This window comes from Canis lupus, chromosome 1 (genome assembly GCF_048164855.1).
Source record: "Canis lupus baileyi chromosome 1, mCanLup2.hap1, whole genome shotgun sequence".
Taxonomy (NCBI): Eukaryota; Metazoa; Chordata; class Mammalia; order Carnivora; family Canidae; genus Canis; species Canis lupus.
Window position 1 is genome coordinate 57898679 of NC_132838.1, and position 27157 is coordinate 57925835.

Below are 27157 nucleotides of genomic sequence, written 5' to 3' on the forward strand. Positions count from 1 at the left end.
CTAAAAGTTTCTTTTGTGTGAGAATTAGCTTTTTCTAAGGAGAGATCCTTTCTGAAGCTGATCAGTAGATGCATTAAGAACTTAAGAGCAGTTTAATTAAGGGTAAGATAAGCAGTGATGAACAATGTAGCACCGAGGTCAATAAAGATTTGACCTTAAAGTGTCAAGAGTGAGACTACCTCCTCCTCACACATGATTTTTTTAAAGTATTAGCTTTATATATTTTCTGTGGGTATTGAAGTGGATTCTGTCTTTGTCATTTCAGAATGTAGGCAGAACCTAATGTACGGAAATGAAGACAAAGAGTTAGTTCTAATGATACTCCCAAGTATTTTCATCTGGAATAAATATTAATGTTAATATTTCTTTTATTTTCTGGGAATTAATGAAAGACTCTACTTCTCAGACTGGAGCACACATGATCCCAGGATGTGCAAAAAGCATGACTGGTGGTATGTGAAGCAATAATTGGCCATCTCAGATTACCAATTTTGCTCTTGGATTTGGGATAATTTTTGCTCTGGTTTCTCTACTTATGCTAAATTGTATAAAATATTCTAAGATTAAAAACAAATATAAATATGTGTATTCTCTGCTGTATCCCTATGACAATATCCGGCACTGAATAGGCATCTAATATTTGTTGAATGAGTGAATTATGGAATAGAATGCAAAATTGTCATGCATTTTGAAGGTAAAACATTGACAGAAGAAATGTTCTATTTGCCACCTGCAGCTTTGAAGAATGCTTCTGGATTCTGCATTAACTTCAAACACATCTAAAAGGCTACATGAACATTTCCTAGTTGAGATAACATCAGGAAGAGTATGAATAACAGGTCTTGTGGGTGTAAAGGATGAGTTCATTGATTGTACTGTCACCAGTTCCAAAGGTATATGTGCCAAGAAGCAAAGAGACACATTCCTGGATTCCAGGAGAAAGGAGATTGTGGGTTTTCAATATTTATGTGCTAGCTCACTGTTTGTATTAGAACACAAAGTAGGTAACTACCTCAAGTAGCTCATAGTGTTTGTCCTTCAGAGATCATACGTGTCAGGCAGCAAAGGTAGCCATTGTATGATTATACATTAAAATGGGTCACAACTTCGGAACTGTAGGGAGTAATTTTAGAGACCGTGGAGATCTAACATGATAAGGAAAGTTTTTCACAAGTGATACATGGAGTAGGAGTCCATAGGAATGACATTAGTTTGTTTGCTGCCTTAGGCCCTATGTCAGAGTGAGAGATGCAGAATGCTGCCAAAAGGTCTATTATGAAGTTTATAGCCTTCTGTTTCATGTCAACTTTTTTGGGCAAAGGACTTGGAAAGAAAAGGGATGAGATAGGTTGGGAATGCACAATTTAGTGCACTTTCCATTAATAAGAAATGGAAATATGCTAGAAAAGTTTCAAGGATATTGTAAGGGATATCAAATCAAAATTTAAATAATGGCTGTGCAGAACCATTTTGGCCTCTGAGGTAAAAGGAATCAATAGTAATTACCTAAAATTTACTTATTTTATTTATTTTGGATTTTACATTAATCTTTATTTTTTAAAATACTGCATTAAAATATTATTTATCTTAATAACTGAGTTTTTGGTTCCTCTTTAAATTTTACACCTAAGATCAGTGCCTCACTTGCCTGCCGCAGTCCATGATAGCTCCAAAAAGCTTTCAGGGTTCCCTGACCTCTATCCTAAGATTATTAACGAGAAAGGCCTGGAGGTAAAACCATGTGGAGTTTTAGGTAACGGGGGGGGGGGGGGGGGGGGGGGGGGGGGGCTTCCTTATGTAAATGAAGATGCTCAGAAAACAACAAATAGAATGAGCCATATCAGCTTCAAGCAGATATTTAAGCAAAGCAATTAAGGACCTGGAGATTACTAGACTGTGGGCTACTGCCACATGCCTAAGACATCAAAAAATAGGTTATAGTTGGGCACGTGGTTAGCTCAGTTGGTTAGGCAGTTACGCGTCTGCCTTTGGCTCAGGTCATGAGCCCAGGGTCATAGGATCAAACCCTGCATCAGGCTCCCTGCTCAGGGGGAAGTCTGTTTCTCCCTCTCCATCTACCCCTCCCCACAGCTTGTGCTCACTGTCTCTCTCAAATAAATAAATAAAATCTTTTTAAAAAAAATAGGTTATAGCTTTGACCATACCAATCCAAACATAGCTAGATGTGATACAATCATGAGTAAAAAAAAAAAAATTGTACTTCAAGTTTGGTGATATCTTTAATAGATTGATTCTTCTGGAACTCACTCTGTCTAGAAAGGATGGATCTAGGACATTTTTAATCTCTACTTTTGGGCTAATGTTTTTAAAAGAACTTCTTGATATGAATTTGGATGTATCTTCTAATATTTTCGTAAAGGTCAGATTGATTCATCTCTATTGTTTGAAAAGGCCTTTAGCCATTAGGATTTAAGAGTGTTTGTTTTAAAATGTAAATATTGATTATAAGGCCCTTAGAAATGACATTAAAGTCTTAGGCACATTCTCAAAGATTTGCATTTAATATCCTTTTTTTTTTTTTTTTTGCTATTATCAACTAATTTTATTGGATTCTATCAGAGATAGGAAGTGTCTTTGTGTCTGTATATTTTATGAAGAGAGTTTGGAATGTCTCTCTTCCTGACATAGGTGATCAATTGATATGAAAAAGGACATGTTGAGCCAGCCCCAGAGAGCTTGAACACAAAGGGGAAAAGTGAAGATTTAATGTTTACTACTTAATATTTTAGTTCACCAGTAAAGGTTAATGCATGTGTAGCACGAAAATTTTTTAAGATGGCACTAGTGGAAAGAGTGAGAATTGGAGTAATAGGCTCTTCTAATAACTGACAGTTTGCACATCATTCCACTTAATTTCTGGTCCTCAATTTCCTCATCTGTAAGCAGGGATTACAATAATTTCTGAATATGAAAATCTTAAAATTGACAACTAATACACATGTTCAGCTTAGTGAGTTAACACTGCCGTTGTGGGGCCTTGTGTACAAATCTCCCTACATTTCCCACACTGCCTAGTGTCCTCTCTCACACAGTGAAATTATAGGGAAGAAGTGTACTGCCATTGGCCGAATGCATGTGTCCCCCAGAAGTTCTTACGTTGAGATCCTAAGCCCCAAGGTGAGCTTTGGGGAGGGGATGATTGAGATTGGCACTCTTACCAGCTACGTGAGGTCACAGTGAAAAGACCACCACAGAAGGGTATTCTCTCCAGACACGAATTTGCTGGTGTCATTATCTTGGACTTCCCAGCCTCGGAACTGTGAGAAGTAAGTATCCATTGTTCGTAAGCCACCAGTCTGTGCTGTCTTGTGATAGCAGCCTGATTGGAGTAAGACAGGTACCCTTCTGTCTTCCTTTTGCCATTATTTCATCAAAAAGCAAATCCAGAAACAAACAAAACATGTAGCAGTGCAGGTGACATGTCCTTGAGTGATGGTTGCACAAATGTTGCCCTGCATTCCAATTGTAGCAGCAAAACTGCCTCAAGTTAAAAGAATTTGAAAGGCATCCCAGGTCCTTAGCTCCCTGTTTGATCATTTGTGGGTTTTGTTGCTGTTTAATTGCAGTTCAACTTCCTCCTCTGCCCTCCTCTGCTCTCACTCCCTCACAGGTGGTGAGGTGAGGGCGCTTCCTAGTCTGCAGGCATATCTCAGTCTGTGTCCTCAGAAGCAGCCAAAGGAAAACATCCTATGAAATGATTTCAATTAAAGCAGCTTGGTGACCTAATGGCAGAACAGCCTTGGAGCAGAACCAACTGAGGGCAGAGTTTGGTGGAGTGGGTATTGAGCTGGGGCCCTTGGTGGTGCTAGGAAACTGGTTCTGGATGGGGCCTGGAAAAATGTGGGAGCATTTTTGTTTCTCACAACATATCAGGGTGGGAAGAAGCCAGGAATCTGGATTCTTTCTCCCTACAGCTGGAGAAATTTTTGTAGACAAAGGCACAGAAATAAAGTAACAGAGACCTGGAGACCTTATTCCCTATACTGGGCACTTGTTCAAGTTTTGTCTCCCATGCATCTTGGTATCTGTGGCTAATTGTAGGTCTTTCTGTATTTGTCCAGAATTTATAGAAGTGTGAAAGATGCACTGAAAGGGGTTTATGCCATCCTGGAGCCAGAACTAGAGTGATAGAATTATGACTCTAGGATATTAAATGGAGTTTGGGCAACTATGGTCTTTTTTAAGTTGCTCTAGAATAGACTGATCTCAGATAAAGTCATGGCCTCCCTAGAAGGATTTGCACTGTTCCAGTATGAGTAGTATATATATATATATAGAAAACAAGTACCTGTGGTTGTCCTTGGAACATGGTCTTTGTTAGGTTCTCTCCTACCCTTTCATGTATGCCTGGTTTTTCCAGATAACAAGTGTACTGCATTTCATACTCATCTCAGTCCTCATTTAGGTAAATACCAGACAGAAGAAATTCATTTAACATTTCTTATTCAACCCTATTAAAGAGAGTAATAGGGGTGTCAGCATCGTAGCTGGGTAAGTTCTTCATTTTTCTCTTTCTTTCCATTTGTGTCTAATTAAACATCCATGGCTGAATAAAAGTGCCTCCAGAGAGCATACTGAGAGATCCATCCATCTGCATTCCAAAGAGGGTGGATTAGGAATCATAGAGATTATGGGGCCAAGGGAAGTGCAGCAGCATCAGTGGCAGTGCTGATCCTGGCATTGGAGGCAGAGGAGGTAGAAAGCAGAGTGGTAAGTCAAAGTCTCCCTGGCTGCTCAGGTACATGGAGGAACCTGTTGCTGTTCAGCACCTGGATTTCTGAGGAACTCTGTGACTGGCACAAGGGAAGGAAGGGGAGGAAATGATTTGGAGGAAGGTGTTTCCTGCTGTCTGCCTTGGGGTTTCAAGAAGTCTGGGACCTCTGAGACCCTACCCACCCATCGCACTGGCCTTGGGTACACCCATGACCCAAGTGCTAAAGCCCACAACTGCCCTGCCACTCTGCCACCAGGTTTGTTTTGGGGTTTTTTTTTTTGTTGTTGTTGTTGTTTTTTAATTCCCTAAGTGTCAGATCTCTTAGGTGTGCTCCTAATTAGTGGTGAGTCAGCTCCAATAAGAAAATAAAATATTTTGCTAGATCATGACCTTCTGGGAAACAAAAGTAAGGTTTCTGATTGCCAATTTGCTTAACTGTTAGAATCAAAGTCAACAAAACCTTTCCTAAATAAGAAAGATGCTTGAACCTTCAAGTGAGATGACAAAGGCACATTTCATCCAAAATCATAGTATGATGGTATCACAAAGAGAAAATGACAATAGTCCAGGGACTAAATTCAGAGGCAAAGAATATTGTGATCTTATTCCTATATAATTGCTTTTATGAAGCTTCTGTGAAGAATTTCAATGAGCCAGAGAAAATTTAGGAGGCATCTCAGAGAATCTGGGCATAAAATTAATGAACAGAAGGAGTGTGTTACCAAAGAGATTGAAATTATAAAAAGGAACCAAAGAAATTCTGGATGTGAGGGACTCAACACATGAGATGAGAAATGAATTAGAAAACATAGGAAATATAGTGGGTCAGATGGGAGGGAGAATGAACTATCTAATGATAGGAATTGGGAAATGATTCAAGTGGAAGAGAAAAGAGACTAAGATTTTTAACATGTCGAAAAACCCTATTTGAGTTATCAGATTAGAAAAGCCAATATAAGAATATCAAGAATACCAGAAGAGTGGAAGGGGGCAGCATTTATTTAAAGAAATAATTGCTGAGAGTTTCCCAACCTGTGGAAGGAAGTTAACATACAAGTCCACAGAGCTAATAGAACACTTTATTATCTTTCTCAACGACACATTATAAATGTCAAAACCAATGGTAAATAATTTTAGAGGCAGAGGAAAGAATTGGTGCAAAGGAAGCTCTCACAACCCAACTCTTTAGACTATGGGCAGATTTCTCAGCAGAAACACTACAGGCCAGGAGACAATGGAATGACAGATTCAGAATACTGAAAGATACCAGTGGCAGTCATGAATACTCTGTCACCAAACATACCAGATATGAGGGAAAGTAAGGGTTTTCCCCAAACAGAAGCTGAAGGAGTTTGCCAACACTAGACCTGTCTTGCAAGAGAGGTTGAAAGACCTCTTCAAGCTAAGATGAAAAGACACTAGTGACAAAAAATGAAATCACACAAAACTCATCAAGGTGATAGAGACCATCAAAATAGGGAGATTCAGTTGAATAGTATTTTAAACAATTACAGAATAAAGGTTAAAGGAAGAGAGCATTGAAAATAATGATAGGGACTACAGTTGGTTAAGGAATTCACAGCATAACAAGAGATAATTTTGACATAAACAAAAGGGAGGAGTGGAAAAAAGTGTGGAACCATTATAAGTGAATGAATATGAGTTTCTAGCAGTAAATAAAGGTCTAGCATTTATGTAAGCCTCAAGGTAACCATAAGGCAAAACTTGAGAGCAGAAACAAGCGAATATGAGTCGCTAGCAGCAGAAAAAGGACTTGTATGTTTTATGTATTGTTCAAGGAAACCCCAAAACAAAAATCTAGAGAAGACACATCTATACACACACACACACACACACACACACACACACACACACACACGGAAGACTGAGCAAATAAACAAAACCCGCCACTTTACAGAGGTAGAAACAATGAAAAAGAAAGAAAATAGGTAGAAAACCAGAAAGCAAAAGATAAGAGTATAAAGTCCTTATGTATTAATATGATTACCCTAATTATAAATGGATTAATTCACCAATTATAATGCACACAGTGGCTGGATAAAGAAAAAGCAAGACACAAACTGTGCTATATGCTGCCTACAGGAGACATATCAGCTCTAAAGACATACATAAACTCAAAGTGAAGAGATGGAAGATGGCTTTCCAAACAAATGGAAACCAAAAGAAGACAGGTGCAGGCTGCTATTTTATATCAAACAAAATGGATTTCAAGTCAAAAGTAACAAAAGAAAGTCATTATATGAAGGTAAAGGGTCAATAAATCAAGAAGATATAAAAGCCACAACTATTTCTACTCTCAACCTTGGAGCACTGAAATATATTAAGCAAATACTAACAGAACTTAAGGGTGAAATATACAGCAATTCAGTAATAGTAAAGGAAGGTATTTCATTACCTCACTATCAGCAGTAGGTTCATTATCCAGATAGAAAATCAACAAGGAAACATTGGAATGGAAGCATACTTTAGAAGAAATGGACTTAATAGAACAATGAATGTTCTATCCAATATCTGCAAAATACACATTCATCTCATTATTCTGCAGTATAGATTATATAATAGGATACAAAAATCTTAGGAAATTTCAGAAGATTCAATTTATACCAACTCTCTTTTTACTTTGTATGATACTGACAAGAAAATGAAAACATCCACATATGTAGAAACTGAATGACACACTTCTGAATAATCAATGGGTCAAAAATAAATCATAAGAAAGACATTACCTAAAAAAAAAAAAAAAAAGACATTACCTCAAAACAAATGAAATGGAAATGCAACATATTAAACATTTTTAGCACATCATATCAGATCTTATGGGATACAGCAGGAAGAGTTCTGAATGGCTATTTAATACCAATAATCACATATTACAAATTAGATATCAAATAAAGTCCTTAATTTTACAGCTTGAACTAGAGAACAAGTTAAGCCCAAAGTTAACTTGGGAAAAAATACAGATCAAAAGATGAGAGCAGAAATAAATTAGAGACCAGAAAAACAATAAAAAGAATCAAGAAAACTAAGAGTGCTTCTTTGAAAATATCACCAAATTGACAAAACTTTACCTAGATGAACAAAGAAGAAAAGACAGACAAATAAAATTAGAAATGAAAGAAGAGATAGTGCAAATGATACTACAGCAATAATACGTAGGAGCCTAAGAGACTACTAGGAACAATTACATGCCAGCAAATTACATAATCTAGAAGAAATGAATGCATTTCTAGAAACACAATGTACCAAGAGTGAATCAGAAGAAATAGAAAATCTGAACAAATGAGTAAAGAGATTGAATCAGTTATCAACCCGCACCAAAAAAGTAGGATCAGATGACTGACTTTACAGATTAATTCTACCAAACATTTAAAGAAACAATATCAATCCTCCACAAAGTCTTCCATAATATCAAGGAGGAAGTGACATTTCCAAACTAAATCTGTGAGGCCGCTCTTAACTCTCATACCAAAATCAGACAAGAACACCAAATACCAAAGCTGAAACAGGAAGAAATAGAAAAATTGAACAGACCCATAACTAGCAACAAAACTAAAAGGCAAGCTACAGAATGGGAGAAGATATTTGCAAATGACATAGGGCTAGTATCAGATCTATAAAGAATTTATTGAACTCAACACCCAAAAAACAAATAATCCAGTCAAGAAATGGGCAGAAGACATGAACAAACATTTCTCCAAAGAAGACATACAAATGGCCAACAAGCACATGGAAAAATGGCCCACATCACTCTGCATCAGGGATATACAAACTAAAATCACAATGAGATACCACCTCACACCAGTCAAAATGGCTAAAATTAACAAGTCAGGAGAAGACATGTTGACAAGGATGCAGAGAAAGGGGAACCCTCTTACACTGTTGGTGGGAAAGCAAGATGGTGCAGCCACTCTGGAAAAAAATGTGAAGTTTCCTCAGAAACTTGAAAATAGAGCTACCCAATGATCCAGCAATTGCCCTACTAGGTATTTACCCCCAAAAATACAAATACAAATACAAATATAGTGATCCAAAGGGCCACCTGCATATATATATATTAGAATATTAGTGGTCAAAAGGATGAAATCTTACCATTTACATTGATGTGGGTGCAACTGGAGGGTATTATGCTGAACGAAATAAGTCAGAGAAAGACAACTATCACATTGTTTCACTCATGTTAAATATAAGAAATAGCATGGAGGATCGATCATAGGGGAAGGGAGGGAAAACTGAATGGAAAGAAATCAGAGAGGAAGACAAACAAGCAACTCTCAACTATGGGGCACAAACTGAAGGTTGGTGGAAGGGAGGTGGGAGGAGGGATGGGGTAACTGGGTCACGGACATTAAGGAGAGCACATGATGTGATGAGCACTGGGTGTTATATAAGATGAATAGCTGGACTCTACATCTGAAACTAATGGTATACTATATGTTGGCTAATTTAATTTAAATTAAAAATAACCTTGAAACTAGACCAATATCCCTGATGCAAAATTCTCCACAAAATAGCAGACCAAAATCAAGAGCACATTAACATATTATATACCTGGACCAAGTGGGATCTGCCTCTAGGATGCAAGTTTCACTCAACACACACAACTCAATAAATGTAAAATACCAATGAAATAAAAGATAATGTACCATGATTATCTCAATAGACACTGAAAAAGCAACTGATAATACACAACATCCTTCCATGCTAAAAACCCTTAATAGATTGAATATACCACAACATAATAAAGACTATTTTGACAAGCCACAGCTAATATCATGGTCAATAGTGAAAGTTTGCAAGCTTTTCCTCTAAGATCAGGAGTGAGACATGGATGCTCACTCTCACCACTTCTCTGGTACTAAGTCCAAGCTAGAGCCATTAGGCAAGACAAAGAAATAAAAGGCATCCAAATCAGAAAGTAAGAAATAAAATAGCCAATATTTGCAAATAAAGGAATATATATATATATATATATATATATATATATATATATATATATATATATATAAAATCCCAAATCCCAAAGAGTCGATCAAAAAATTGTGGAATCAACTATCAGAGTAAAGTCTCAGGATGCAAAATCAATATACCGAAATCCATTTCATTCCTTTACACTAGTAGTGAAATATCTGAAAAAGAAATAAAGTATTTAATTCCCAGTAACATCAAAAACAATGAAAAATCTTAGTAAATTTAACCAGGGACATGAAAGACCTGTACAATGTAAACTCTAAGACTTTGCTAACAGAAATCAAAGAATACAAAACAAATGGAAGGACGTCTCACACTTGTGGATTGGAAGAATGAATATAATGATGTCCCTACTACCCAAGGCCATCCACTGATGAAATTCAATCCTCATCAAAATACCAAAGGCATCCTTCTAAGAAGTAAGAGAAGTAGTGCTGAAATGTATGTTTCAGGGGTTTAACTCTGTATGTGTTCCTTTCAATCTCTTCATGTTGATCCTACTCATTGTTGAGCTTCATAGATGTGCAAATTAATATTTTTCATCCAATTTGGGAAGATCTTGGTCATAATTTCTTCAAAGATTTTCTTTTGCCCTTTCCTCTCCTGCTTGCACTTATGTTGGTATGCTTGATATTTTCTACAGGTCTCTGAGGCTATGTTCAGTTTTCTTTATTCTTTGTCTTCTTTTCATTGTTTGTATTTCTTTTCTCTATTGATCTGTTTTCATTTGCATGATTCTTCTGCTGGAGCAAACCTTTTTTGAGTGGCTCAACAAATGGGACATATTTTTTACAGTTGTTTTGTTTGCTAAGTCCAAAGTCTGGGTCCATTCAGACACTGTTTTTATTAATTGCTCTTTTTTCCTGCCCATGTACCATACTTTCCTGTTTTTTGGCATATGGTATTTTATTGTGAAAACTAAATATTTTCAGAATTCTGATCTTGTCCTGGAAGTGGTTGTTCCTCTTTTTTGCTTTATTTTATTTTTAATGTTTTTAGATAGTGGCTCACTAGAACTAATTCTATGGAATCTATCCCCAACCTTATGCACACTCTGATGTCACTACTTAGATATTTTTTTGAATCTTGTGTTGTATTTAAGACAAGGCCAAGGTAGTTTATTCATCATTCAATAATAGATCAAGAGATTGTGCTTAAACCTCTTAAGCAGGTAATATTTCCAGCTTTTCAGCATCATAAGTTTAGCAAATAATGAAAATGTGCATAACCACAAGTATCAGTTTACTTTCCTCAAGTTATTTGTTTTAGGAAATCACAATTATTCCTTCCTAGGAATTGACAACTTTTGCTTCATGAAATGTGTTATGTTTTAATTTAGAGAACACTGAGAAAGAGGTTTTCTGAATAATTGCAAGGTCAAATTTCTGTCACATTAAACACTTTCCTAACAGTAAAATTTCTCCAAGAAAAGGGATTAAAGCCTTCCTTGGATCAAAATTTTATTTAGTGAAAGGTGACAATAGGAAAGGTGAAACCAAAGATGAACTCTAAAGTTGTCAAGAGTAGTTCTAAATGAGAAAAAAAAAGGCTACCTTTGCCTGGTGATATGTTTACAGAGGAGAACTGAAAGGAGATGTGTTAGAAAGGGCTTGAGTCATGTTCCAAAGCTGTTAGTGTGCATGCCATAACATCAACAAATGCCAAGGAGTGCTGATTTATCTTAGCATATGTGAAGAAACGTTTGCTTTCAAGAACTAATAAGAGAAACAGCATCTAAGGTCAAAAATCCAAGTACATATAGAGGGAACTTGAATAAACCTTAGAATGTTTATCCTTTATGATCATTCTGTTTGGAAAACAAACTGACAGGCTAGAGCGTGGAACCCCCGAAAAAGAGGACACAAAACTACCTGGGGAGCCAACCCCAGGACCTATGTCTCACTCTGTGATATAGTGAAGTGAAGACTTTCCCAATAGTAACACAACTGAGGGGTTTAATGGCAGCTATGTGGTAACTGGTAGTTAAGTGAGTATTACATTTGTGTCAAGCATATAGTAGAATTTGGGAAAGTGCCTAATCCTTCAAAATAAATAGATTTACTTCCTGAAGATATGTTTATCTCCCCTCAACTTTTCCATTGTTCACACTGCACTTACTCTCCTTCCTATTTCATGAGAAACAACACAAGGATTTAAAGGCACCAATACTCATGCTATTGAAGAAGCAACTCAGTCCATTATACTACTGATCTATGGCCACTAGAGTACCATGAGTGGGACAGCAAGTATGTATACATGCTTTTCAATTATATCAGAATATAAGCAGAGACTTTGGACCCTAGTCAGCAGCTCTGAGTAGCACCAAGCTGCTTGAAGCATTATCTTCCTTTATTTACAGTAAATACATCAGAGCTTTTCCTAGACTCTGATGATCTACTGGTCAACATCAGCCTAATCCCTCCTCCTTAAGGAGCTATTTGTTCGGGGAACCCTGCTACTTAGTGAGTCATTAAATCTCTTTGTGGAAACCTCAGTTTTCATCTGTGTCTTTCTCCTTCAGTAGTACACAATTATTCTTCTCATTGGCTTTTATATCGAGAGCCCACACTTCACTTCAAAGAACGCTCAAGGTGAGTAGCTTCATTGTAGTTTGGGGATGAAACACTTTCTGCTACTTCCTTCTAGGTTCTTTGCTGGTCTGAGAATAGAAACAACAAATACCCACCATTTGCTTCGACGTGGATGGAACTGGAGGGTATTATGCTGAGTGAAATAAGTCAATCGGAGAAGGACAAACATTATATGGTCTCATTCATTTGGGGAATATTAAAAATAGTGAAAGGGAATAAAGGGGAAAGGAGAAAAAATGAGTGGGAAATATCAGAAAGGGAGACAGAACATGAAAGACTCCTAACTCTGGAAAACGAACTAGGGGTGGTGGAAGGGGAGGTGGGTGGGGGGTGGAGTGACTGGGTGATGGGCACTGAGGTGGGCACTTGACGGGATGAGCACTGGGTGTTATTGTATATATGTTGGCAAATTGAACACCAATAAAAAATAAATTTATAAAAAAATAGGCAAAAGGGAGACTCACAGAAGAGAAATGTAATTATATGTGTGTGGGAGACCCACAAAGGCCTGAAGAGTCAAAGACAGTCTGACAACTGAGTCTTATATACCATCCTTGTGGGAGAACTAGCTGTGGTGCCTATCTAAGAACTGAATCTTGTACTCCTGGGCACACTGGGGATGTGTGAGGTCCTGAATTGGCACATTGACTCTTGTCCACATTATTCTACAGATATAAGGTCCTCCACTCCCCCTCCTTGAGTTAATAGCCTATTCTTTTACCTTTTGAAGTAAACATGCTTTTCTCTGTTTCCCCAAATTAATCATTCCTGTAGCCAATCTGCTAGCTCTCTTAATAAAAACTGTAGGAGACAAAGCCTTGGGATCCAAGTCCAGTCTGAGTTCAAGTTCGAGTCTTGGTCCCCCTGTCCTCCCATATTAAATTTCAATGACACTCCAAATCTTTCTTCATATGGTTACCTCCTCTCTCTTCCTCTAGCCTTCCCTGTCTGGTCCCCCACTTTCTTCTCTGACTGTCAATTCATATTGATGATTCCAGCTACTTTGCAGCTTTCCTAAATCTCCTTTATAAAGAGAGGCTATTAATCCTCTATTTTCTAGTAACAGTGTGACTGTCAAAATATATCCCAGGCTCCATGGCACATCCTGAGCAAAGGAGAAGGGGGTAATATGCTTCAGAAATCAAAAAGGAGAAGGGAAATTCACAGGAAGTTGAGAAGAGCACATATTTGATAAACAGATGTGTTCCATGCCATCAAAGTGTCTTGCTACTAGAAAAAGCTATATGTGGTAGTAGCTCTATTCCTGGTACAGGCTCCCTATCCAAATTCTTTTAGGCAGAAGGTAAAAAGCTGTTCTGAGTCTGCTGGGTCTTAATTGCTTTCAGCTAAAACAATCCACATGCCAAATTGGTACTTTAGGGGTGACGTACTCTCTGCTTCCTTTCTCTTGACTGTACTGTACTAATTATGCAGTTTTAGGTGTTTGGTAGTTTTCTAAACATTAGACTAAATATGTGTAAGCTATCAGCCCTTCTATATGACAGAATACTATACTCTACTACTTTTGCTTTGATTTTCAATGAACTGATCCATTATGTGATTCCAAATATTTATGTAGAGATTTAAGAACATATACTAAAAGAAAGATATAATTCACTGTGGTGAGAGTAATTATACTAAGATCTAATATAAGTAGAATATAAGATGGTAGAATTATGTTTACTTCATGAAGAGATCAAGATGTTATAGGCTCATCATTATTGTTTTGATCCCAAGACATGGAATTGGCTACTGTTAAGGAGCCACTGCTGCTTTATAGTGGACGTTAATATTAGAGCCCAATGGGTATGGAGTTGTAAAGTAGCTGGTTTCTCTGAACACTAAGGATGGCAAGGATGAGAATCCTTAAATAACTCTAGTGACAGGATGACATATCTTCTTCTCTCTCTTCCTCTAGCCTTCCCTGTCTGGTCCCCCACTTTCTTCTCTGTCAATTCGTGTTGATGATTCCAACTACTTTGCAGCTTTCCTAAATCTTCTTTATAAAGAGAGGCTATCAATCCTCTGTTTTCTAGTAACTGTGTGACTGTCAAAATATATTTCAAATATTTCTTATTTCCCTTTGTCTTCTCATGATGACCCTTGGCCCAGGTGTCCTGGAATTGCTTTCAAGTTGTGTGATTCTGAAGCTGTTATTTTGTTAACTGTTCCCGTGACTGACTACTTTGGAAAATAGAAAAAAAGGACACTTCAGAGTCTTCTGGAAGAACTCTAAGTCAACTATCACCTCAGAGTTTATAGTATCAAGAGATTATTTTCCATATGGCTAGTGAGAGATAATAATGAAAGGCAAAATATATACATGAATGATGACTCATGAGGCTCGGTTTGCACTATGTATCAACCATTATTTGAATGTTTTCTCTAAGACTTTCACTTTGTGCTATTGGTCATCTAGTCATTATGGAAATTTAATTGCTCACATTGCAATTTATCAGCTTCCTGGAATACAGTCATGTGTGTTAATTCTTCTACATGTTACAAGTTAAGAAATAAAGCAAAATTTAAGTTAAAAGTTACCAAAGATATTTCGAATGCATAATTCCTACCCAGGAAGTATATAAAGAAAAGCTTCTAGAAACCTGCTAAACACTAACACATTATATTCCAGTTATGGGGGGAAAAGTCCAGCTAATGAAGGAATGATGGGAGACAAGTGTTTCTGAAGCCTGTTCAAATCCAACTTGTATGTTCATTTTTATATGTGTGTGTATATATATATATATATATACATATACATATATACGTATGCTTTCTAATTAAAGTATCTTTTTGCTACTACAAAAATTATTTTTTAACTATTTTCTTTGTAGCTAGAAAAATGGAGTACACATACATAGAACTAACCTAGAGCCTATGAACAATTGGTTCCCAGCATTGGACCAAACACCACACGTCTGGAATCCAGGAAGTAGCTTACAGAGCCAGCCACTTCTCAGTGTTTGTGAAGAAAACAAGATATCAATTTATTCTCTCAGTATATGGTCAACAACTGAAGATACAGAAGGGAAGAGACCATAGACACTCACTAAATCTCTTTCAAATAATTTTGTCTCTCTTTTGCAGGTGACTGAAATATGGAAGACGGAGACGGATTTTTATTCAAATTTAAAGGATATTATTTTTATCGCAAAGGAATTGATATTGACTTTATAGAAAACTTAGATAATTTTGAAATCAGAGAAGATGATGTCTTCATAATCACTTACCCTAAATCTGGTTAGTTCTATATTCTAATAGCTAATCTAAGAAATCAGATGATACTTTAATAATGTGGGAACTGTCTTTTTAGTAGTATTCTATATGGATATATACACTTCTACTAAATATCATGGTGTATTGAATTTAATATCCTATGAAATAAGGTCTTTTACAATGTAGCTACAAGTAATTTTTGTTTTTTTTTTAATATTTTATTTATTTATTCATGAGAGACAGAGAGAGAGGCAGAGACATAGGCGGAGGGAGAATCAGGCTCCTCACAGGGAGCCCACTGTGGGACTCAATCCTGGAACCCTGGGATCGCACCCTGAGCCAAAGACAGACACTCAACCACTGAGCCACACAGGCATCCCTACAAGTTATTTTTGATGTAGACAAAGAAATGGAGAAAATATTGAAGTAGATATTTTAAAGACACCCTATCAAACACTAAATTGCTAAATTGGGTTGGGGAGGCTGCAGAAATATTTATCATTTAGAAAGTTGGGCAGCCCGGGTGGCTCAGCGGTTTAGCGCCACCTTCGGCCCAGGGCCTGATCCTGGAGACCCGGGATTGAGTCCCACGTCAGGCTCCCTGCATGGAGCCTGCTTCTCTCTCTGCCTGTGTGTTTGTGTGTGTGTGTCTCTCTGTGTCTCTCATGAATACATATATAAAAATCTTAAAAAAAAAAAAAGCTACCTTGAACTATAGTTGAAGTTGTATTTAATAACCAAGTGCATGAGAAGGAGGAAATTTAATTTATACTAATTATCACAGTGCGTAGTAATCCTCAATTATTTGGGTCTTATTTTGCTAGAGCACTCAGAAAGGACCAAAACATACATACATGTATACAATGCATATATACATAAATGTGTGTGTATATACATGCATGTCTATTCAAGTCCTTTATCCATGTTTTAAGTGGGTTTCTGTAATCTTTATTATTGTGTTATATGACTTGTTAATATATTTTGGATATTAACCCCTTATTTGATAAATGAGTTACAAATATTTTTTTCCTTTTAATGCTACCTTTTCATCTTGTTGATAGCTTTCTTTGCTGTACAGAAATGTTTTTTGAGTTAGGCTCAAAAGATGGACACATTAAAGATGTGTATTAGAAAAATATGTAATTAGCACGTTAAATCTGTGGTTTCATGAATATCACTACTTTGGATAAAAGTGAAATCAATAACAATGTTACACCTAAGACTATGTAAAGAAAAATATTGAGTACATAGTATAGGAGGGCAAGTTGGAAGTGTCTATTCAAAACAAAAATATAAATAGCTGAGGACTCTGCAATTGAACTTCTGGGAAACAACCCTGGGTAAATATGTATATGTGTGTGTGTGTGTGTGTGTGTGTAACACACTACCAATGTGGTGATTTGTAATAGCAAAAGCAGAAAACAGTCTTAACTAGCCAGCACAAAAGAAACAGGTAAGACGTGATAAAGTCATATGATGACACTCAATATGGCAGTTACAAAGGATGAGTTGAACCTACTTTAGGAAAAACAGAATGCATAGACCTCAAAAACATTGTTTGGCAAAGAAAGCAAATTGCAGGACTCAATATAACATTTGTATTAAACACACAATAATGTTTTCAAAATACTCATATATGTAAAAGTCTTAAAAAGAATTTAGATGGACATACAGCAAACATAATAGCATATTAGAGAGGGAAGGCAATGATAGTCAAATGAGGCTAGCTTTACTTATAAATCTAATTTCTTAGAGAATGGATTTATGTGTCACTTGAGTAGTTAGAACTGATTTCACATTTGAAAAACAAAAATGTAGTATACAATCAGGACAAAGTGATGGTCTGACAGTGCGTGAACAAGTAAAGGCTGACCTCATGGCTGCAGGCTGTGCTGCCTCTGCACAGTTCCTGCAGCTGACACAGTTAGTTCCCAAAAGGATCTTCATATACATTTGGCCTGGATGTACTCCAGGCTATCTCTCTCCGACTTCCTTACCACCCAAGTTGGGGCCCAGGCACCTGGATACCATACATGTTTGAAGCTGTAGGCTTCTTCATGCCTTTCACCATCCAGGTAAATCCCATTGGTGCCCTGGAACTTTCTCAATAACCAAGACATTTAGCATCTCCCAGATTTGGAGGCTCCTCTGTCCCCAACAATTGGGATCAGAGCTCTCAGGGGTCCAGGGATGAGAAAGCTTGTATTCTGATGGGTTAGCACCTAGTGGGCTCCAAGCAGGGATAAGATCCTCAGTGAGGAGCTTGACATCATTAAACCCTATGGGGTAGGTCATATTGTTAGCCCCATTTTACAGATGAGAAAACTGAGGCATAGAAAGGTCGAATGACTTGCCCAATATCACACTAGTGAGTGATTAATAAAAGGGACTAGAAACCACAACTGTCTGTCCTCAGAGCCCAACCAAATCCTACCAGTTTGTCAAGGTTCAGCTCAGGAAGCCTGGAGGTGATCATCCTCTTATCCTTCTCATCCTTCTTCTTCAAAGTATGCATAAATATGATTCAGCTGACTGTGGGAAACAATGAACCCACTGCATCTCCTCAGTAGTAGGGTAGAGATCATGTCTGATTCTGCTCTATATTTCTAGAATAGAGCCTGACAAATAGAGGGTGCTCAATATATGTCTGATGAATGCACAAATATATGAAAACACAAATGAGTGATTAAGGGCAATTTTGTCTGACTGATTCCTATGAGGTCCTTGATACCTTTGCCCAGCTCTGGGGTGCTGTAATACTGAGCTCTCTTGGAATTAAATTCAGCCTAGGATCCTTCTAAAATGAGTCTCCAATATCTTTATGATTTTGCAAACACACCCATATGTAAACATATGGACTAATATATACACACGCACATACTCCACACAAACAAGATGCAAGGGGCCCGACCCATGGTTATGGGTGATGAGCAGGAGGTCTTGGAGGGGGCGAGGAGTGAGAAGGAATGGACAGATGGCCCTGATCAGCTCAGATGAGCTCAGCACCTCATTGCGAAAGCCAAGGTGCTCACTGTAGCTCAGGAATTTTCGCCCCAGAGCTAACATCACCTCAATTCCACTTGGTACTTGAAAGCAGTGCCTGAATCCCATGACTCTACCAAACAGGGACAAGAAATAGGGGAATGTTAGGGGCCAAATATTCAGAGATTGGGAGAGGGGCAGCTTAGGGATCCAGACAGAGCAGGAGGGTAGGAGGGCAGAAGTACTGCTACTGCTCATTGGAGTTGGGTTTGGCATCTGAGTACTTAGTGAGATCGAAGGTTAGGATTCTGCTGCTCACATAGTTCCCTTACTCAGGGCAGCCTCCCATGAGGCTCTGAGACTTGGTGTAGAACTCCTCCTTGAGAGAGATGACAATAGCCTGGAAGTTGGAACTTGATTGCTCCTTGATATAATTTGCTACCTTGCCAATGTCACTGCTATCCAGGGCAGCATCGATCTCATCCAGGATGAAAAAGGGGGCTGGCTTCTATCTGTGAATGGCAATGAGCAAGGCCAGAGCTGCCACTCTTCTCCCCCTCAACAAGTTCGCCATAGGCCAGAAGCATTTGCCAGGAGCCATCAATTGTAACTGATGCCATCCAAGTAGGGTTCCTAAGGGTTCTCAGGGCCCAGGAATGCCTGGGCACTGTTGTCATTGGATATGGCCTCATCGATCTCATCAGTGTTGGTGGCCACAGATTCAAAACAAGCATTGAAATGGTCAAAGTGCTCCTTCTTGATCTGTTTGAATCCCTGCTTGGCTCTCTTGGCTTGCTTTTCAGTCTTCTCCCAGCTTATCTGAGGTCTCCTGTAACTTGCCTTGGACACTTTCCAGCTTTTCTATGGCTTTCATGTTAGGGGTAGCAATATGCTGGAGTACACTCTGCTGCTTATTCAGCTTCTGCTGCAGTGTATTCATCTCCTGTTTGATCTCCTCAGCCTGGGTACCCTTCAGATCTTCACACAGCTCACCATAGTCAATCTCAGTGTGGGCCTCTCATGCAGAGACACTGGAAGTTCACTGGGAACCACTCACTGAATCCTCACCCTGAGAGCTACCCTCTCCCTGACTAATGTCATCCATAGTGCTCTTAGACAGGGGTAACTTGATATCCTAGATCTGGTAAGTCTGTAGCACGTTGTGGCAGTCACTGTGTTTCTTTCTCTTTTTTTTTTAAGATTTTTTTAAAAAAATTTATTTATTTATGACAGAGAGAGAGAGAGAGAGAGAGAGAGAGAAAGGCAGTGACACAGGCAGAGGAATAAGCAGGCTCCGTGCCGGGAGCCCGGCACAAGACTTGATCCCGGGACTCCAGGATCACACCCTGGGCCAAAAGCAGGAGCCAAACCTGCTGAGCCACCCAGGGATCCTCCTGGTCACTGCGTTTCTGTTCAAGCTTGGTCCCAATGGCTGTTACTTCCTTCTGTAAATGGGTCATTTCTTCATTGGTGTCCCAGTTGCTTACAAATCTCCCCCATCTCACCTCAGATCTCTTAATCAGATGCTGATTCTTCAGGTCTTGTAGCTGGGCCATGGCTTCATCCATGGTCTTTATGTGTCTTTGCTCTTCCTTCTTGAGCTCTTCTATCTCCTTTTCATCCTTTTTCACAGCCTGTTCCCACATGTTGTACAGAAGCTTTTTAGTTGATGTTCATGTTATCCTACTTGCTTATTTTTTGCTTTTGTTGCATTTGTTTATACCATCATATCCAACTCCCATAAAAAAGTCGTTGCTAACAGCAATGTTTTCCAATAGGAGTTTTATGCTCCAGGTCTTACATTCATGTCGTTAATCTGTTTTGAATTAATGTGTGTAGTGTGAGAGAGTGGTCCAGTTTCATGCTTTTGTATTTGGCTGTCTAACTTTTCCAACACCATTTGTCCCCATTGTATATTTTGGGCTCCTTTGCCATCAGTTAAGTGATAATGTGTTGGTTTATTTCTGGGACCTCTCTATTCTATTTATCAATGTGTCTTTTTATATGCCATACCATGCTGTTTTGATATTATAACTTTGTAATATTATTTGAAACCTAGAAGTGTAATGCTTCAGGCTTTGTTCTCTTTTCTCAAAATTACTTCGTCTATTTGGGGTCTTGTTTACTTACAAACGAATTTTGGAATGGTTTGTCCTATTGTGAAAAATGCCATGGTAACATTGATAGGTATTTCATTGAATCTGTAGATTGCTTTTTATAGTATAGACCTTTTTTTTGAAGATTTTTATTTATTTATTCATGAGAGACACAGAGAGAGAGAGAGGCAGAGACACAGACAGAAGGAGAAGCAGGCTCCATGCAGGGAGCCCTACGTGGGACTCCATCCCAGGTCTCCAGGGTCAGGCCTTGGACTGAAGGTGGTGCTAAACCTCTGAGCCACCCCACCTGGGCTGCCCCTAGTATAGATATTTTAACAACGTTGTTTATTCTAATCCATGAGCATAGAATGTGTTTTATTTGTGTTTTCTTCAATTTATCAATGTCTTACAGTTTTCAATGTACAAGTCTTTCACCTCCTTGAATACATTTATTCTTACATATTTTATTCTTTTTCATGCTATCATAAATGGGATGTTTCTGTTTTTCTTTTTTTCTTTTTTTTTTAATATCAATTTTATTGGATATTAATTGTGAATTAGGCAGTGGAAGGATTCAAGGATGCCAGGCAAAAGTCATGGTCAGGAATGCCAAATGTGCTTCCACACTGGGCCCTCTTCAGTGGTACTTGTGAAGCCGTTCATGTGTGAGCTCCTTGTAAGAATGACAGTAGTTGAAAAGCACATAAACAACCAGCACCATAGAAATCCCAGCAACACCCCCTTCCTTCACATTGATATACTTGTTGTAATACCGGTAATAACCTCTTTGAAATGCTCCAGCAATGCCCTTAGGGGTGAAGTCCCGCATCAGTATCCAGCCTGGCAGCTCTCCTACTTTCACCTCCATGAGCTTCTTTTCTTTCACTGGTATGGATGATGCCATCTTGGAGTCCTCAAATGGGATGTTTCTTAATTTCTCTTTCTGATAGTTTGTTATAATTATGTTGAAATGCAACTTATATTTATATCCTGATTTCATATCTTGCAAATAAAAAATTCAAATGGATTATTAGTCTTAAAAGTATTTTTGAGAGAGTTGTTAGGCCTATCTATATACAATATCATTATCATCTACACAGAGAGATAGTTTTATACTTCATTTGCAATTTGGATGTGTTTTCTTTCTTTTTTTTTTTTTTTTGCCTAATTGCTCTCTTAGGATTTCCACAAAAACTACTGAGAATGGGCATCTTGATCCTGGTTTGATCTTAGATGAAAAATTTCTGTTGTTCAACATTGGATATAATGGTATCTGTGAGCTTGTCATAAATGGCATTTTGTAAGCTGACATATGTCCTTCCATACCCATTCTTTTGAGACTTTTTGTCATGAATGGATGTTCAGTTTTCTCAAATACTTTTTCTGCATCAATTGGACGATAATGAAGTTTTTATGGTTCATTTTGTTGATGTGGTATATCATCCTGATTTGTGGATGTCGACTCATCCTTGTATCTCTGGAATAAAGAGTACCTGAGAATGGTATATGGTTCTTTGAATGTATTTTGTTTTAACTTAATGTTTTTATTTAAATTCTAGTTAGTTAACATATACTGTAATGTTAGTTTCAAGAGTAGAATTTAGTGATGTCCCATCACATGACCCTTAGTGCTCATCACAATACGTACTTTAATACCCACCACCCATTTAACCCATTCTTCCTCTACGTTCCCTCCAGCAGCCCTCAGTTTGTTCTCTGTAGTTAAGAGACTGTTTTATGGCTTGCCTCTCTCCCTTTTTCCCCTCTATGTTAATCTATTTTGTCTTTTAAATTCCACAATATGAGTGAAATCATATGATATTTATCTTTCTCTGACTTATTTTGCTTAGCATAATACACTCTAGCTCCAACCACATTGTTGCAGATGGCAAGATTTTATTGTTTTTGATGGCTGAGGAATATTGCATTGTTTATATATATATATATATATATATATATATATATATTATATCTTCTTTATGCATTCATCAGTTAATAGACATTTGGGCTCTTTGCATCATATGGCTATTGTTGATAATGCTGCTATGAACATGGGAGAGCATGTATCCTTTTATTTCAGGATTTCTGTATCCTTTTGGTAAATACCTGGTAGTGCAATTGCTGGGCTATAGGGTAGTTCTATTTTTACCTTTTTGAGGAACTTCCATACTGTTTTCCAGAGTGACTACACCAGTTTGCATTCCCACCAATGGTGCAAGAGTGCCCTCTTTTTCTGCATCATTGCCAACATATATTGTGTCCTATGTTGTTAATTTCAGTCATTCTGATAGGTGTGTGGTATTATCTCATTGTGGTTTTGATTTGTATTTCCCTGATGCTGAGTGATTTGGGGCATCTTTTCATGGCTTCTGTTAGCCATCTAGATGTCTTCTTTGGAATAATATTTATTCATGTCTTTTGCCCATTTCTTGACTGGATTATGTGTTCTTTGGCTGTTGAGTCTGATAAGTTCTTTATAGATTTTGGATGCTAACCCTTTATTGTATATGTAATTTGCATAAATCTTCTCTTGTTCTGAAGGTTGCCTTTTAGTTTTGTTGACCGTTTCCTTCACTGTGCAGAAATATTTTATCTTGATGATGTCCCTATAATTCAGTTTTGCTTTTGTTTCCCTTGCCTCCAGAGACACATGTAGTAAGAAGTTGTCTTGACTGATGTCAAAAAGGTTTCTGTCTTTGTTCTCCTCTAGGATTTTGAAGGTTTCCTGTTTCAAATTGAGGTCTTTCATCCATTTGAATTTATTTTTGTGTATAGTGTAAGAAAGGGTCCAGTTTTATTCTTCTGCACGTGGCTGTTCGGTTTTCTCAGCACTATTTGTTGAAGAGACTATCTGATTGTCTTTTTTCTGTTGGATGTTCTTTCTTGTTAGGTTGAAGATTAGTTGACCGTATAGTTATGAGTCCATTTCTGGATGTTCTGTTCTGTTCTATTGATCTATGTATCTGTTTTTGTGTTGGTACCATATTCTCTTGATCATTACAGCTTTATAATATAACTTGCCATCCAGAATTGTGATCTCTCCAGGTTTGTTTTCCTTTTTCAAGATGACTTTGGCTGTTTGGGATCTTTTGTGGTTCCATACAAATTTTAGGATTGTTTGTTCTGGCTCTGCGAAAAATGCTGTGGTATTACTTATGTATTGCATTGAATGTGTAGATTGTTTTGGGTAGTATAGACATTTTAACTATATTTATTCTTCCCATCCACGAACGTGGAATATTTTTCCATTTCTTTGTGTCTTAGTTTTTAGTACACAAATCTTTTACCTCTTTAGCTAGGTTTATTCCTAGGTATCTTACTGATTTTGGTGCAACTGAAAATGGAATAGATTCCTTGATTTCTCTTTCTGCCGCTTCATATTTGGTGTATAGAAATAGAAATGCTGATTTCTATGGTGTACAGAAATGTTGATCTTGCATCCTGTGACTTTACTGAATTTGTGTATCAGTTTTACCAACCTTTTGGTGGAGCCTTTTGGGTTTTCTACATAGAATATCATTTTGTCTGTGAAGATTGAAAATTTGACTTCTTTGGTGATTTGGATGCCTTTTATAACTTTTTGTCATCTGATTACCAAGGCTAGGACTTCTAGTACTATGTTAAGTAACAATGGTGAGAGTGAGAATCCCTGTTGTGTTCCTGACCTTAGAGGAAAACTCTCAATTTTTCCCCTTTGAGGATGATATTAGCTGTGGGTTTTTTATATGTCATTTATAATGTTGAGATATTTTCCATCTATCCTTACCTTGTTGAAGGTTTTTATCCAGAATTGATGCTGTATTTTGTCAGATACTTTTCTGCATCTATTGAGAGATCATGTGATTCTTTCTCTTTCTTTTATTAATGTGGTGTATCACATTGATTGATTTGCAAATATTGAACCACTTTTGCAGCCCATGAATAAATCTCACTTGATCATAGTGAATGATTCTTTTAACGTACTCTTGGATTCAATTCACTAGCATTTTGTTGAGAATTTTTACATCCATGTTCCTTAGGGATATTGGCCTATATTCTCTTTTTTAGTGGGGTCTTTGTCTGGTTTTGGAATCAAGGTAGTGCTGGCCTAGAGGAATGAGCTTGGAAGTTTTCTTTCCATTCCTATTTTTGGAATAGTTTGAGAAGAATAGGTAATTAATCCTCCTTTAAATATTTGGTTGAATTTCTTTGGGAAGTCATTTAGCCCTGGACTTTTGTTTCTCTTCTCAAGCAGAGTTTTGCTTACTGATTCAATTTCTTTAGTCTGTTCAAATTTTCTATTTTTTCTTGCTTCAGTTTTGGTAGTTTTTATGTTTCTAGGAATGTATCCATTTCTTCCTGATTACCTAATTTGTTGGCATATAATTTTTCATAATATTGTCTTATAATATGTTTGTAATTCTGTGGTGTTGGTTGTGATGTCACCTCTCATTTCTGATTTTATTTATTTAGGTCCTTTATCTCTCTCTCTCTCGATAACTCTGATTAGTGCTTTATCAATTTTATTAATTCTCTCAAGGGACTAGCTCCTGGTTTCATTGATTTGTTCTAGTGAGGTTTTTGTTTGTTTCTATATCATTTATTTCTTCTCTAATCTCTATTTTCTCCCTTCTTCTGTTGGCTTTAGGATTCATTTGTTGTTCTTTTTCTATCTATGCTTTAGGGGTTAGGTTATATTGTGTATTTGAGATTTTTCTTGCTTCTTGATGTAGTTCTGTACTGCTGTATACTTCACTCTTATGTCTGTTCTTGCTGCATCCTAAAGATTTTGGACTCTCCTGTTTTCAATATCATTTGTTTCCATGTACTTTTTATTTATTCTGTAATTTCCTGGTTGACCCATTCATTTTTTAGTAGAATGATCTTTAACCTCCATGTGCAGTGGTCTTTGCAAATTTTTTCCTGTGGTTGACTTCAAGTTTCTTGATATTGTGGTCAGAAAATATTCATGGTATGATTTCACTCTTTTTGTACTTAATAAGCCTGATTTATGACCTATTATGTGATCTATTCTGGAGAATGTCCCATGTGCACTCAAAAAGAATGTGTATTCTGGTGCTTTAGGATGAAATATTCTGTATCTGTTAACTTCATCTGGTCCAATGTGTCATTGTTTCCTTGTTGATTTTCTGTTTAAATAATCTATCCATTGATGTAAGTGATGTGTTAAAGTCTCTTATTACTGTTGTATTATCATTGATGAGTTCCTCTGTGTTTATTATTAAAAGTTTTATATATTTGGGTTCTCTAGGTTGGGGGCATAAATATTTATAATTGCTTGATCTTCTTCTTGGATAAAACCTTTTATAATATTGTGCCTTTTTAAATCTCCTTTTACAGTCTTTGATTTAAATCTACTTCTAAAAAATAAATAAATAAATAAATAAATAAATAAATAAATAAATAAATAAATAAATCTACTTCTGATAGAAGTATAGCTACTCTGCTTTCCTTTTGACATTTGTTTGCATGATGAATGTTCTCTCTCCCTTCACTTTCAATCTGCAGGTGTCTTTAGATCTAAATGAGTGTCTTGTTGGCAGCATATACATGGGTCTCACTTTTTTATCCATACTGACACCCTTTATTCTTTTGACTGGAGCATTTAGTCCATTTACATAGAAAGTAATTATTGACAGATATGAATTTAGTGTCACTTTATTACTTATTTCAGTGTTGTTTCTGGAGATTTTCTCTGTTCCTTTCTAGTCCATGTTTGCTTTTGGTTTTTCTTTCCCATTCATTGAGTCACGTTCATATTTCTCACAGAGCTGGGTAGTGGTCACAAACTCCTTAGTTTTTGTCGGTTTGGAAAATACTTTTTATCTCTCCTTCTATTGTGAATGAAAGCCTTGTTGGATAGAGAATTCTAGGCAGCATATTTTTCCCCTCCAGCACATTGAATATATCATATCACTCTCTTCTGGTGTGCTAAGTTTCTGTGGAGAGATCTGCTGCTGACCCTATTTGTGTTTCCTTGTGAATAATGGATTTCTTTTCCCTTGGTACTCACAGGATGTTTTCATATCTCTATACTTTGCAAATTTAACTACAATATATTTTGGTGTTCACCTGCTTTTGTTAATTTTGATAGGAGTTCTCTGTGCCTCCTTGATTTGGATATCTGTTTCCTTCCCCAGATTAGGGAAATTTTCAGGTCTAATTTCCTTAAGGGATCCCTGGGTGGTGCAGCGGTTTGGCGCCTGCCTTTGGCCCAGGGTGCGATCCTGGAGACCTGGGATCAAATCCCACATCGGGCTCCCGGTGCATGGAGCCTGCTTCTCCCTCTGCCTGTGTCTCTGCCTCTCTCTCTCTCTCTGTGTGACTATCATAAATAAATAAAAAATTAAAAAAAAATAATTTCCTTAAAAACTTTTTGCTCCTTATTTCCTCTCTTCTTCTTGGACTCCTATGATATGAATGTTATTATGTTTTATGGAGTCTCTGAGTTCCTAAGCCTGCATTTGTGATCTAATACTTCTCTTTCTCTCTTCTTTTAGCTTCATTATTTCTATAGTTTTATCTTTGATATCCTTTATTTGTTC

At 37.3% G+C, this 27157-nt stretch overlaps 1 protein-coding gene and 1 pseudogene across 2 annotated transcripts in view; one reads left to right on the forward strand and one right to left on the reverse strand.

Moving 5' to 3' along the window:
• The first annotated feature begins 1788 nt into the window (after positions 1-1788).
• Positions 1789-27157, forward strand: part of LOC140636176 (amine sulfotransferase-like) — a 40463-nt gene continuing 15094 nt past the window's right edge. Inside the window, exons 1-3 of one of the 2 annotated variants that reach the window (XM_072831563.1) lie at positions 1789-4991; positions 10002-12315; positions 15403-15555. In XM_072831563.1, coding sequence (XP_072687664.1) covers positions 15414-15555 — 142 coding nt within the window. In that variant the 5' untranslated portion in view covers positions 1789-4991; positions 10002-12315; positions 15403-15413. Of the gene's footprint in view, positions 4992-9798; positions 12316-15402; positions 15556-27157 lie in introns of those variants that run through there. The other variant, XM_072831564.1, reaches the window with a different exon arrangement.
• On the reverse strand, positions 21153-21516 carry LOC140617703 (ATP synthase subunit f, mitochondrial pseudogene; annotated as a pseudogene).